The following is a 13657-nucleotide window of genomic DNA, read 5'->3' as shown; positions in this document are numbered from 1 at the left end:
TACAGCAACATATGGAGCATTAGCATTACTAGTGGTGGTAATAGTCCAAACTTTATCTATATTATCTTCTTTAGCATTTTCTTCTTTTTCCCACCTAGCACGCAATTCGGCCATCAATCTTATATTATCATTAATTCTAACTTGGATGGCATTTGCTGTAGTAACAATTTTATTATTATGATTTTCATTAGGCATAACTTTCGATTTTAAAAGATCAACATCAGCAGCAAGACTATCGACTTTAGAAGCAAGTATATCAATTTTCCCAAGCTTTTCTTCAACAGATTTGTTAAAAGCAGTTTGTGTACTAATAAATTCTTTAAGCATAGCTTCAAGTCCAGGGGTGGATTCCTATTATTGTTGTAAGAATTCCCATAAGAATTACCATAGCCGTTGCCATTATTATAAGGATATGGCCTATAGTTGTTACTAGAATTATTCCGATAAGCATTGTTGTTGAAATTATTATTTTTAATGAAGTTTACATCAACATGTTCTTTTTGAGCAACCAATGAAGCTAACGGAACATTATTAGGATCAACATTAGTCCTATCATTCACAAGCATAGACATAATAGCATCAATCTTATCACTCAAGGAAGAGGTTTCTTCGACAGAATTTACCTTCTTACCTCGTGGAGCTCTTTCCGTGTGCCATTCAGAGTAATTAATCATCATATTATCAAGAAGCTTGGTTGCTTCACCAAGAGTGATGTACATAAAGGTACCTCCAGTAGCTGAATCCAATAGGTTCCGCGAAGAAAAATTCAGTCCTGCATAAAAGGTTTGGATGATCATCCAAGTAGTCAGTCCATGGGTTGGGCAATTTTTAACCAAAGATTTCATTCTTTCCCAAGCTTGTGCAACATGCTCATTATCCAATTGTTTAAAATTCATTGTGCTACTTCTCAAAGATATAATTTTAGTAGGAGGATAATATCTACCAATAAAAGCATCCTTGCATTTAGTCCATGAATCAATACTATTCTTAGGCAAAGATAGCAACCAATCTTTAGCTCTTCCTCTTAATGAGAAAGGAAACAATTTTAATTTTATAATGTCACCATCTACATCCTTATACTTTTGCATTTCACATAATTCAACAAAATTATTGAGATGGGCAGTAGCATCATCAGAACTAACACCAGAAAATTGCTCTCACATAACAAGATTCAGTAAAGCAGGTTTAATTTCAAAGAATTCTGTTGTAGTAGCAGGTGGAGCAATAGGTGTGCATAAGAAATCATTATTATTTGTGGTTGTGAAGTCACACAACTTAGTATTTTCAGGAGTACCCATTTTAGCAATAGTAAATAAAGCAAACTAGATAAAGTAAATGCAAGTAACTAATTTTTTTGTGTTTTTGATATAGAGTGCAAACAAGACAGTAAATAAAGTAAAGCTAGCAACTAATTTTTTTGTATTTTGATATAATGCAGCAAACAAAATAGTAAATAAAATAAAGCAAGACAAAAACAAAGTAAAGAGATTGGATGTGGAGACTCCCCTTGCAGCGTGTCTTGATCTCCCTGGCAACGGCGCCAGAAAATCTGCTTGATACGCGTACATCACGCGTCCGTTGGGAACCCCAAGAGGAAGGTGTGATGCGTACAGCGGCAAGTTTTCCCTCAGTAAGAAACCAAGGTTTATCGAACCAGTAGGAGCCAAGAAGCATGTTGAAGGTTGATGGCGGCGAGATGTAGTGCGGCGCAACACCAGGGATTCCGGCGCCAACGTGGAACCTGCACAACACAACCAAAGTACTTTGCCCCAACGAAACAGTGAGGTTGTCAATCTCACCGGCTTGCTGTAACAAAGGATTAGATGTATAGTGTGGATGATGATTGTTTGCAGAAAACAGTAGAACAAGTATTGCAGTAGATTGTATTCGATTAGAAGAATGGACCGGGGTCCACAGTTCACTAGTGGTGTCTCTCCCATAAGATAAATAGCAAGTTGGGTGAACAAATTACAGTTGGGCAATTGACAAATAGAGAGGGCATGACAATGCACATACATGATATGATGAGTATAGTGAGATTTAATTGGGCATTACGACAAAGTACATAGACCGCTATCCAGCATGCATCTATGCCTAAAAAGTCCACCTTCAGGTTATCATCCGAACCCCTTCCAGTATTAAGTTGCAAACAACAGACAATTGCATTAAGTATGGTGCGTAATGTAATCAACAACTACATCCTCAGACATAGCATCGATGTTTTATCCCTAGTGGCAACAGCACATCCACAACCTTAGAACTTTCTGTCACTGTCCCAGATTTAATGGAGGCATGAACCCACTATCGAGCATAAATACTCCCTCTTGGAGTTAAGAGTAAAAACTTGGCCAGAGCCTCTACTAATAATAAAGAGCATGCAAGATCATAAACAACACATAGGTAATAGATTGATAATACACATAACATAGTATTCTCTATCCATCGGATCCCAACAATCAAAACATATAGCATTACAGATAGATGATCTTGATCATGTTAGGCAGCTCACAAGATCCGACAATGAAGCACAATTAGGAGAAGACGACCATCTAGCTAATGCTATGGACCCATAGTCCAGGGGTGAACTACTCACTCATCACTCCGGAGGCGACCATGGCGGTGAAGAGTCTTCCGGGAGATGATTCCCCTCTCCGGCAGGGTGCCGGAGGCGATCTCCTGAATCCCCCGAGATGGGATTGGCGACGGCGGCGTCTCTGGAAGGTTTTCCGTATCGTGGCTCTCGGTCCTGGGGGTTTCGCGATTAAGACTATATGTAGGCGGAAGGGCAGGTCAGGAGGCGTCACGGGGGCCCCACACGCTAGGGCCGCGCGGGCCCCCCTGGGCCACGCCGCCCTAGTGTGGCGGCGCCCCGTGGCCCCACTTCGTCTCTCCTTCGGTCTTCTGGATGCTTCGTGGCAAAATAGGCCCCTGGGCGTTGATTTCGTCCAATTCCGAGAATATTTCCTTACTAGGATTTCTGAAACCAAAAACAGCAGAAAAAAGCAACTGGCTCTTCGGCATCTCGTTAATAGGTTAGTGCCGGAAAATGCATAAATATGACATAAAGTATGCATAAAACATGTAGATATCATCAATAATGTGGCATGGAACATAAGAAATTATCGATACGTCGGAGACGTATCAATGCTTCCTATGCATAGGAATCTTGTAAATAAACAAGTTCATGAAGAGCAAAGTAACAAGCATAGGGAGATAGAACAAGTGTAGCTTCAAAAATTTCAGCACATAGAGAGGTGTTTTAGTAACATGAAAATTTCTACAACCATATTTTCCTCTCTCATAATAACTTTCAGTAGCATCATGAGCAAACTCAACATTATAACTATCACATAAAGCATTCTTATCATGAGTCTCATGCACAAAATTATTACTCTCACATGAGCATAATCAATTTTAGTAGTTGTAGTGGGAGCAAATTCAACAAAGTAGCTATCATTATTATTCTCATCATCAAATATAGGAGGCATATTGTATCCATAATCAAATTTATCCTCCATAACCGGCGGGACCAAAAGACTACTATCATTACAATCATCGTAAATAGGAGGCAAAGTATCATCAAAGTAAATTTTCTCCTCAATGCTTGGGGCACTAAAAAGATCATGCTCATCAAAGCCAGCTTCCCCAAGCTTAGAATTTTCCATAGCATTAGCAACAATGGTGTTCAAAGCATTCATATTAATAACATACCCATTAGCATGCATATAAAGTTCCATGGGTTTTTTAATTCTCTCTTCAAACACATCATGTCCTAATTCAAGATAAAGTTCATAAAGATCTCTCATATTTTTGTTGTTTTCCATTATGCCTAACTAGTGTAAACAAGAAACAAAAAGATGCAATTGCATGATCTAAAGGAAATAGCTTTGAGTACTTACAACGGCGGAAAATAGCTTAGTTGCCGAGATCCGGAGTGTGAGTACCTTTTACCTTTCCTCCCTGGCAACGGCGCTAGAAAAGTGCTTGATGTCTACGGGTGCTTCTATTCTTGTAGACAGTGTTGGGCCTCCAAGAGCAGAGGTTTGTAGAATAGCAGCAAGTTTCCCTTAAGTGGATCACCCAAGGTTTATCGAACTCAGGGAGGAAGAGGTCAAAGATATCCCTCTCTAGCAACCCTGCAACCACAAAGCAAGAAGTCTCTTGTGTCCCCAACACACCTAATAGGTGCACTAGTTCGGCGAAGAGATAGTGAGATGCAAGTAATATGGATGAGTATGAGTGGTAATAGCAATCTGAATAAAATATGGCAGCGAGTAAACATGCAACAAAACAGTAAACAAACGGAGATTCGATGCTTGGAAGCAAGGCCTAGGGATCCTGCTTTCACTAGTGGACACTCTCAACAATGATCACATAATAGGACTACTCTACACCCTCTTGTTGGATGATGAACACCACTAATTGTGTAGGATTACACGAACCCTCAATGCCGGAGTTAACAAGCTCCACAATATTCAATTTTCATATTTAAATAACCTTAGAGTGCAAGATAGATCAACACAATTACACCGAGAACTAACATAGCATGCACACTGTCACCATCACACTTTGAAGGAGGCATAGATCACATCAATACTATCATAGCAATAGTTAACTTCATAATCTACAAGAGATTACAATCATAACCCACGCCAAGTACTACACGATGCACACACTGTCACTATTACACCGTGCAGGAGGAATAGACTACTTTAATAACATCACTAGAGTAGAACATAGATGATATTCAACTTGATCACAAAGAGAGAGATGAACCACATAGCTACAGCGGAGCCCTCAGCCCCGGGGGTGGATTACTCCCTCCTCATCATGGAGGCAGCGATGGCGGTGAAGATGGCGGTGGAGACGGCGGTGGAGATGACTCCGGGGGAAATTCCCCGTCCCGGTAGGGTGCCGGAACAGAGACTTCTGTCCCCTGAATTGGAGTTTCTCGATGGCGGCGGCTCTGGATGGTTTTCTCTGGTTTCGTCGAACTGGGTCGAGGATTTAGGTCAGGGACGACTAAATAGGCGAAGAGGCAGAGTCGGAGGGGCCACAGGGGACCCACACACTAGGGGGCACCCCCCTGGCCGCGCCGCCCTGTGGGGTGGGCCCCCTGGCTCCCCTCTGGCCTTTCTCCGGTGCTCTGGAAGCTTCCGGGAATTTTAAGATCTTCGGTGTTGATTTCGTCCGATTCCGAGAATATTTCTTTACTAGGATTTCTGAAACCAAAAACAGCAGAAAACAACAACTGGCCCTTCGGCATCTCGTCAATAGGTTAGTTCCGGAAAACGCATAAAAATGATATAAAGTATGAACAAAACATGTAGGTATTGTCATAAAACAAGCATGGAACATCAGAAATTATAGATACGTTGGAGACGTATCAATATGCACCTTTCGGTTTTTAGCTCTTGTCTTAGGAGATCGAATCTCCGTTCTTTTTCATTCAAATGATATTCTAATTCCTCAATGGACTCATCCTTTTCTTTTAGGGAGTACATCAAGAAATCAAACTTGACAAGAGCATTACCACGAAGGGTGCGTCTTACTTTGTAAAGTTCCTTAAGCATAGCTAACCCTTCTTGATTTTCAGTTTCATCATCAAGAACACTAGATAAGGAAGGTGGAGACTCCATTACCTTGGTCTCTCTTGCCATTAGACAAGAGCCAACGATTGTAGAGGAGGGAGAGTCATCAGAGTCACCATCTTAAGTTGTTCTTCCATGAAGGAAGAACCAACATCATATCATTCTCCGTGGAGTAATCCTTGGAGTAGTCATATGTGAAGAGTGACCCGGGCTTGGATAAAGCCAAACCGGCCACTCCGGCCTCCTTATCCTCATATTCCTCTTCTTCATCGAACAAGTACTCGGCCCCAACAAAGGCTCTTCCCTTGTTCTTCTTGTACCGATCGTTGATTGGGTTTGGCTTCAATCTTGGCTTGGCCCATTTGATGAACTTTGGCTTGTCTACCCTTTTCTCATAAGGGCACTTATTTGCAAAGTGGATATCTTCATCACAATTATAGCAGGTTCTCTTCTTCTTCTCATTGAGGAGCATTGGAAACTTTTTGTCGTGGATATGACCACGGCAGATGCTACAGGGGGTAGCACTTCGTTGATGCGAGGGCAAGGGAACATTGCCATCTACGGGTCGAGGTGCAAGGGACGCAAGGTTTTACCCAGGTTCAGCCCCTCCGGAGAGTAAAAGGCCTACGTCCTGCTAGATCTTATTGCTCAGTGGAGAATTACAATGGGGGGGCTCAGTCGGCGTTGAGCCAAGAGCTTTACAGGGGAGATCCGATCTCAGATGATGTGTCATCTAGGGTTTAGCCCGGGGGTTTATATACCCACCCCCGGTCTAGGGTTACAAGGGGATAACCCCGAATCGTATCAGTTGCTATTAATCCGGGATACAGCTCCCTTCTACAAGTAATCTTCCTATCCGGCCGGGTCGATCATCTCTGTGGGACTTCGGCCCAGTCGCCTTCGGGTCCAGTCGGCTAGGTGACTGGCGGTCTTTGCTGGGCCTTCGTCCTTGCAGCGAGTGGGACTGGCGACCCACCCCCTTTGGGCATATCCCCATCAGTAGTCCCCGAGCGCGGTGGTGATGAAGCGTAGATCCGGCGCGGGTCGCGAAGAGGCACTGGGGCGGATTGAGATGAATCGCCGCCGGGCTCCCCAAGTAAACATCAGCTGGCCGCCAGTCTTCAATCACCTGAACTTGATGAGCCAGTCGGCGCATGACAGTCGGCATATGCCAATCGTCGTATGACAGTCGGCGTGTGCCAGTCGTCGCAGGCCAGTCGGCGTAGGTCCCGGGTGCAGACACGTGGAGGAGCCACCGGCTAGATTTCACGTTGACCGAGGCGCGAGCTGTTTGCGCAAAGTTGACCGTTGGGCCTGATGTGACGGCTAACGGCTAGCTTTAACGCCCGTTCCGCCGATCCCGTCGCTGATCTTGACCGTTAACTGCGGGGCGATAATCTCGCGGCGAATCAACGGGCAGATTTGATGCTTATCTTGAGCGGGTGTGGCGATATAAAAGGTCGGACCCAGGGGTTAGGACTCATCACTCCGCCGCACTCTTCCCCCATTCCTATTCCATCTGCTTCCTGCTGAGAGCTCCCGAGCGCAACCATGGCGGCGAGAGCCTGGGGCAGGTCCAAGGTCACGCGCGAGTCTCTCCTCCCGTACGTCGCCTCCGGGGTCATCCCCGAATTCAAGCAGGAGCGCTGGCGGGTCTCGGCGGCGAACGAGGTGGAGCCGCTCCCGAGGCCGGGCGAGTTCGTGCTCTTCCTCAGTTTCTTGGATCGCGGATTCGCGCTCCCCTCCTCCGACTTCATCCGGCAACTGCTGGCCTTCTACGGCATAAAGATATGCGACCTGGGGCCGCATAGTGTGCAACAGATCTCTCTGTTCGTGGCACTGTGTGAGTGCTACCTGGGTTGCCCGCCATACTTCCCGCTGTGGGTATCAATCTTCCATGGGCGGGCGACCCGGGCCAGCAAGAGCAGCGAGGCGCTCATCCCGAATGGTGGGATTACCTTCCAGGTGAAATCCGGGGAGAGCTTCATCGACATGGCGCTCCCCAAGAAGGCGCAGTCGCAGTGGCGCCGCTTCTGGTTCTACGCCAAGGAGTACACTCCCCCTGGCGAGGTCTGCATCCCTCAGTACGACCCCGAGCCCAGCGTCCCGCGACGTCTCAACGTCCGGTCGCTGCCGCGCGAGCAGGAGGAGGTGGTGAAGGGGATGCGCAAGGCGAATGAAGCTCTGAAGAACAAGGGCCTGACGGTGGCCAACATGTACAACTGCTGGCTCGGCCGCCGGCTGGTCCCCCTGCGGTGCCGAGCCCACTCCATGTGGGAGTACCGGGGGCAAAACGACTGCACCCGGTCGACGGCGACCAAGTGGGACGAGGGCGAGTACCGGAAGGCGCTCGCCAAGATTACCACGGCCGCCTTTACCTCCTTCGAGGACGGCCTGCAGCCCTTCTCCGAAGACAACCCGGCACCTCAGGTATTGACTTGTTCGGTGCAGCGACCCTGGGCGCCTAGGTAGCGCTTCTCCCTTTCTAACTTATTTCCTTGACCCGAATGCAGCGGTGGCAGAAGATCGCCGATCATCTACCCCCTCTCGCCGGGAAAGAGCCTCCGGAAATGACCGAAGGCGAGGAGGAGGAGGTTGACGACGAGGAGGAGCGTACCGAGTCGGACTCCGAAGCGAGAGACTTCATCCGACTCCCGCGCGGAGCGAAGAGAGGCGCCGGATCTTCATCACAGGGCGCTCCGAAGCCGCAGGAGGGCGAGGGGGATGAAGAGGCGACCTCTCACCCGGAGGAGGGGGAGCCCTCAAAGGAAGAGGCCGAGCCGCAGCCCAAGCGGCTGCGCCTGACTATCCTGGAGGGCTCCATAAAGCTTCAGCGCCCCCTGAAGGACGCGATCGATGCTGGAGCCCGGGCTGGTCCGGGCGTAAAGGCGATCCCCACAGTGAAGTAAGTACCTCTTATCGAGCCCGCTTCCTTTATGGCGGGATTTGCTAACGACCTGCCCTGCTCCCCCGTAGGTCCAAGAGGAAGGTCTTGGCAAGACCTGCTATGGTTGGGGCGGCGGCCACAAGGGCGGCCGAGGCGAAAAAGGCGGCCGAGCTGAAGAAGGCCGCGGAGAAGAAGACGGCGCCTTCCGACCTTGGGGGCGCGGGGTCGGCTCGGGAGGAGCCTGTCGCTGCGAGCCAGGCTGAGAAGGCGAGCACCGGCCGTGCCGAACCCACCGCCGAGGTTTTCCCCTTGCCCAGCATGGGTCGCGGGGGCGCGGCGAGTGCGGCGATGGGACCAAGCGCCGCTCCCCCCGTGGTAGAGGAGGAGTCGGCGGGTGTCGGGTCGACTGAAGGCCAGAGGGCACCCGAAGTCGAGGATGACACCGCCGAGGAGGGCGGCCTCTCGGTGCCGATGAGGGAGCGCCGGTCCAAGGCCGCCAGGGACCAAGTCCACCCCAGCGACCCCGAGACGCGAATGGATGGGGCGCCATCGACCGACGCTGTGATGCAGGCGGGTGAAGCGGCCGAGTCGCGCCGTCCTCCGCCTTCTACTTTGACCTTCACTGAGCTCCACACGGCGCTCGGTGAAGCGCACGTGGTAAGTACTTTTGTACTCGCAGTCCAGTCGCCCCCAGTCCCCGAGGGTCGACTTGGCCTGTAGGGGCGAGTCGAGTCTCTTCTTTCTGCCTGGACTGCTTTTGTTGATCTTCGCGCCGTTTTCTGTGCAGGCGGTGGTTAAGCGACTAACGGCGCTCGTGGAGGAGGCGGCGCAGAAGAACCGGAAGCTCATCGCTCTGGGCAGTAAGTCACACCCACGGCCTTTTCCCTTCTGGTCGCGCTCGTGCGGTTGTATTTTTGTTCTCACTGCCCCCTTTTTTTGTAGCAGAGGCGCATGCGAAGGCGCTCGCCGAGGCTCGGGAAGGATTCATCAAGGAATCCTTCTACCGCGAAGCCGAGTTCCGGGCTAAGCAGGCCGAAGAGGCCCGGAAGAAGGCGAAGGCGGAAGTGGCGGACCTGACGAAGGTCCTGGAGGAAAAGGGGCGGGAGTTGGAGGACGTCATCGCCGAGTACAAGGGGAAGCTGGAGGCCGCGACGGATGCACGGGATGCCGCGAGGGGCGCTGCCGCAGCCCTGCGAGAAGAGGTCGCGGCCTTGAAGTTGCAAGACGCCAAGGAGTTGGCCGCGGAGAAGGAGGCGTCCGAGGGCATCGTCCTGGCGGTTCAGGCCGAGAAGACCAACTTCGAGGCGTTTGTCCGCGAGATGTCGCGGCAGCTCCTTTGTAGGTTTTCGTATCCCTCCGTTTTTTTATTGTCGATTGCCATGGCGGTAAGTCCCCGAGGGTGGCGAGTCGGCGTCTGGGGCCAGTCCCCAAGCGCGGCGAGTCAGCTTCGGGGGCCAGTCCCCGAGCATGGCGAGTCGGCATCGGGGCCAGTCCCCGAGCGTGGCGAGTCGTCTTCGGGGGCCAGTCCCCGAGCATGGCGAGTCGGTGTCGGGGGCCAGTCCCCGAGCATGGCGAGTCGATGTCGGGGGCCAGTCCCCGAGCATGGCGAGTCGACTTCGGGGGCCAGTTTCCGAGCATGGCGAGTCGATGTCGGGGGCCAGTCCCCGAGCATGGCGAGTCGATGTCGGGGGCCAGTCCCCGAGCATGGCGAGTCGACTTCGGGGGCCAGTCCCCGAGCATGGCGAGTCGGTGTCGAGGGCGAGTTCTCACTTCCCTTCTTTCTTGTTGTTGATGGTAGGTACGAGTGACTTCACGGAGTTGGCGACCCCGCGGGAGTGCCTGTCGACCGCGACCGCGCGCATCATTGCCTGCGCGGGGGAGATCTTGGCGGCGCTCCAGTACCTGAGTCCACGGGAGGTGATTCCACGGGACACGCCGTCTATCTTCAGGGCTGTATCCAACATCCCGGTTGTCGTCGACTGGCTTCGCCGCTCCTCCTGCCGTGTTGGTATTACCATGGCATTGAGCATGGTACTGGCGCACTACTCGGAGGGGTTTGATGTGGAGGAGGTCACTGCTGGCTTCCCCTCGGAGACTGGCGAATTTGACGTCGCCGAGGTGCTGCGCTTGATGGAGGCAGTGCGCCCCTACGCCGACCGGGTGTTGGCCACCGCTGACTTGGAGACTCACATCCCCAGCCAGGCGGCGCCTGGGGACGCGGAGAAGGAGGCCGGCCCGGTGGACTTCCCCGCAGAGCGTCTCTTCCACGCCGCGGCCACCAACTCCTTGTCCATGTACCCGGTCGTCTTGTATACGCCGAAGTTTCGTCATGGCGATGGCGGCGCCGAGCCTGTTGTAGAGGAAGCACCGGGGCCGTCCCAGTAGATTCTTGGGCCCCTGTGGATGATGTAACTCAAATTCCCGCGAGCGGGCGTTAGTTGTAAATAAAGTGTCAGCTTTTGCTTAAGTATGACTTGGTGACCGCCTTTGAATTATGTGAGTGTGACGGCGATGTTTTCGTTTTGGAGTTGGGTCCGACTCTCCATGGCTAATAAGGCCAGTCGCCATGCGACCCCGATGAAGGCTATCGACTTGACTGTTTTCCTTGTCGAGCTGGGCGTCCCCAGTCGCAGTACGTAGTCATTATAGTGCGAATAGCAGCCTCATGGGTGGAGTAGCGGTTGGTTTATAGTTGCGCTGTTTGCATGTAGCGCGCCACTCGTCGTGGCTCGGTGAGCCAGTCGCTGGGCGACTCCAAAGGGGGTTCTTGCGGGCGTTGTTCCTTGGCGAGCCGCGGGTCCGTTTTGCGGGGTCCCTGGTCGAAGTACTTGGCCATTCAAGTCACCAGCCTAAGGTAGAGGAGGGCGTTGGTGTGCTGTATAGCGTAGCACGAGACGGTCGCCGTGGCCCGGGGGGCTGGTCGGGCATGCGACCCTGCTGTGGGTTCCAGTCGCCGTTTTCACCTGACGGCGTAAGGGGTGGTAGGTAACCGGGCCTGGTGTTGCACCCGGGGGACCCGTCGTGCCCTTGTTAGCCCGACTACTTGGCCGATCGTGGACTTCACTCTTCCAACAGCGGCGACCGAAGGTCTCTCAGTACCAAGTCACTTGTCATGGCGACTGGGCCGGTGTTTACCGAGATGAGAGATGCGGATAGCTAGCGGGTGATGGAGAGGCAATCGGAGTTGGAGATTGATGCAATCGGCGACTTTGATTAATCTCTGAATTTGTGGGTTACACTTTTTCCTTAGGTGTAAAACCGTCGGAGGAGGTTGACGTTCCAGGGGCGCTCCACCTCTCGGGTGAGCGGTTCGCCTTTGTCGTCCTTGCGGACGTCTGTGAGGTAGTAGGAGTCGTTGCCGAGTACGCGGCTGACGGCGAATGGTCCTTCCCAAGGCGGGAATAGCTTATGCATGCCTTTCTTGTCTTGAATTAGCCGCAGAACGAGATCTCCAACTTGGAAGGAGCGACTCCGAACGCGATGACTGTGGTAGCGGCGGAGATCTTGCTGGTAGATGGCGGTCCTGGAGAGTGCGAGGTCTCTGGCCTCATCAAGGAGGTCGATATCATCTTGGCGAGCTCGCTCGTTGTCTTCTTCGGCGTAGTTAGCGACCCGTGGCGAGTCGTAGGCGATATCCGTGGGCATAACTGCCTCGGCGCCATACACCAGGAAGAAAGGCGTGAAGCCGGTCGATCTGTTTGGTGTTGTGCGGATGCCCCACAGCACTGAGGTGAGCTCTTCTGCCCAGCAACCGGCTGGGCGTTCCAGGGGCACGACCAGGCGCGGCTTGAGTCCGTGGAGGATGCTCTGGTTCGCTCTTTCTGCTTGGCCGTTCGACTCGGGGTGTACGACTGACGCGAGGTCGAGTCGGATGCCTTTTTCCTCGCAGAAGTCGGCCATCTCCCCTTTGGCGAAATTGGTGCCATTGTCGGTTATGATGCTGTGAGGGTAGCCATATCGATAGATAAGCTCGCGTAGGAACTTTGTGGCTATCTTTCCGTCGCACTTCTTGATGGGTTTTGCTTCTACCCATTTGGTGAACTTGTCCACCGCGACCATGAGGTGGGTGTACCCACCGGGGGCCGTTTTGAATTTCCCTACCATGTACAGGCCCCAGACGGCGAATGGCCAGGTGAGGGGGATGGTCTTCAGTGCTGACCCCGGCATGTGCGACTGACTTGCATACTTCTGGTACCCGGCGCACGAGCGGACGAGCGCGATTGCATCTTTGTGGGCTGTTGGCCAATAGAAGCCGTGACGGAAAGCTTTGGCGACTATGGAACGCGCGCCTGCGTGGTGGCCGCAGTCCCCTGCGTGGATGTTGCGCAGGATTTTGCGCCCTTCATCAGTGGCGACGCATCACTGGAACACTCCCGAGACGCTGCGCTTGTATAGCTCTTTATTGATAATGGTGAAAGACTTGCACCTGTGTACGATAGCTCGTGCTTTGGCTTCATCCATTGGCAGTATCTGGCGTTCGAGGTAGCTCAGGTATGGCTCGGTCCAGTCGACGCTGTCGGAAGTGAGTGCGACTAGGGTGGAGTCGGGAGCAGGAGGTTCAGCAATGTCCAGTTCGTGAGGTGCGCGCACCGAGTGGTGGCTGAGGATATCCAGGACGACGCCTGGAGGAGGTTGGAGTCGCTTGGACCCGAGTCTGGCTAGTGCATCTGCTTCCTCATTCTTGCGCCTGTCGACCCATTCGACGACGTGGCCGGCGAAGCTAGCGCCGGCTTGATCAACCGCGCGCTTGTATGCAATCATGTTGGCGTCGGTGGCGTCGCAGGTGCCGGAAGTCTGGCTGGCGACCAGGTCGGAATCGCCGAGACAGCGCAGCCGCGTTGCGCCCATCTCTTTTGCTATTCGCATGCCATGTAGGAGCGCCTCGTATTCGGCCATGTTGTTGGTGCAGGGCTCGAACCTGAGTTGCAGGACATATTTCACGGTGTCGCCCTTTGGCGATGTGAGGACGACTCCCGTGCCTGCCCCCTCGAGGTTCTTGGAACCGTCGAAGTGCAGTGTCCAATGCTTGAGGTCCGCGGGGGAGCTTGGTTGCTGGGCCTCTTCCCAGTCGGCGAGGAAGTCGGCGAGTGCCTGAGACTTGATGGCGTGGCACGACTCGTAGGTGATGTTGTGGACGCCGAGTTCAACTGCCCACTTGGCGATCCGGCCGGTTGCGTCG

The 13657-nt window shown here is 52.3% G+C and overlaps 1 protein-coding gene across 1 annotated transcript; it reads right to left on the bottom strand.

Annotated features, from left to right (window-relative positions):
• Window positions 1–12837: 12837 nt before the first annotated feature.
• On the bottom strand, window positions 12838–13239 carry LOC139832618 (uncharacterized). The gene has a single exon (XM_071822411.1). It carries the CDS (start codon window positions 13237–13239, stop codon window positions 12838–12840), a length of 402 nt encoding a protein of 133 aa, XP_071678512.1.
• Between the last annotated feature and the right edge of the window lie 418 nt (window positions 13240–13657).

Source organism: Lolium perenne, chromosome 6 (genome assembly GCF_019359855.2).
Source record: "Lolium perenne isolate Kyuss_39 chromosome 6, Kyuss_2.0, whole genome shotgun sequence".
NCBI lineage: Eukaryota > Viridiplantae > Streptophyta > Magnoliopsida > Poales > Poaceae > Lolium > Lolium perenne.
The sequence above is the reverse complement of the archived record's forward strand: the minus strand, read 5'-3'. Positions and strand labels throughout refer to the sequence as shown.

Coding starts and splice junctions, on each gene's coding strand:
- LOC139832618 (XM_071822411.1), bottom strand. CDS start 13,239: ATGATTGCATACAAGCGCGCGGTTGATCAAGCCGGCGCTAGCTTCGCC.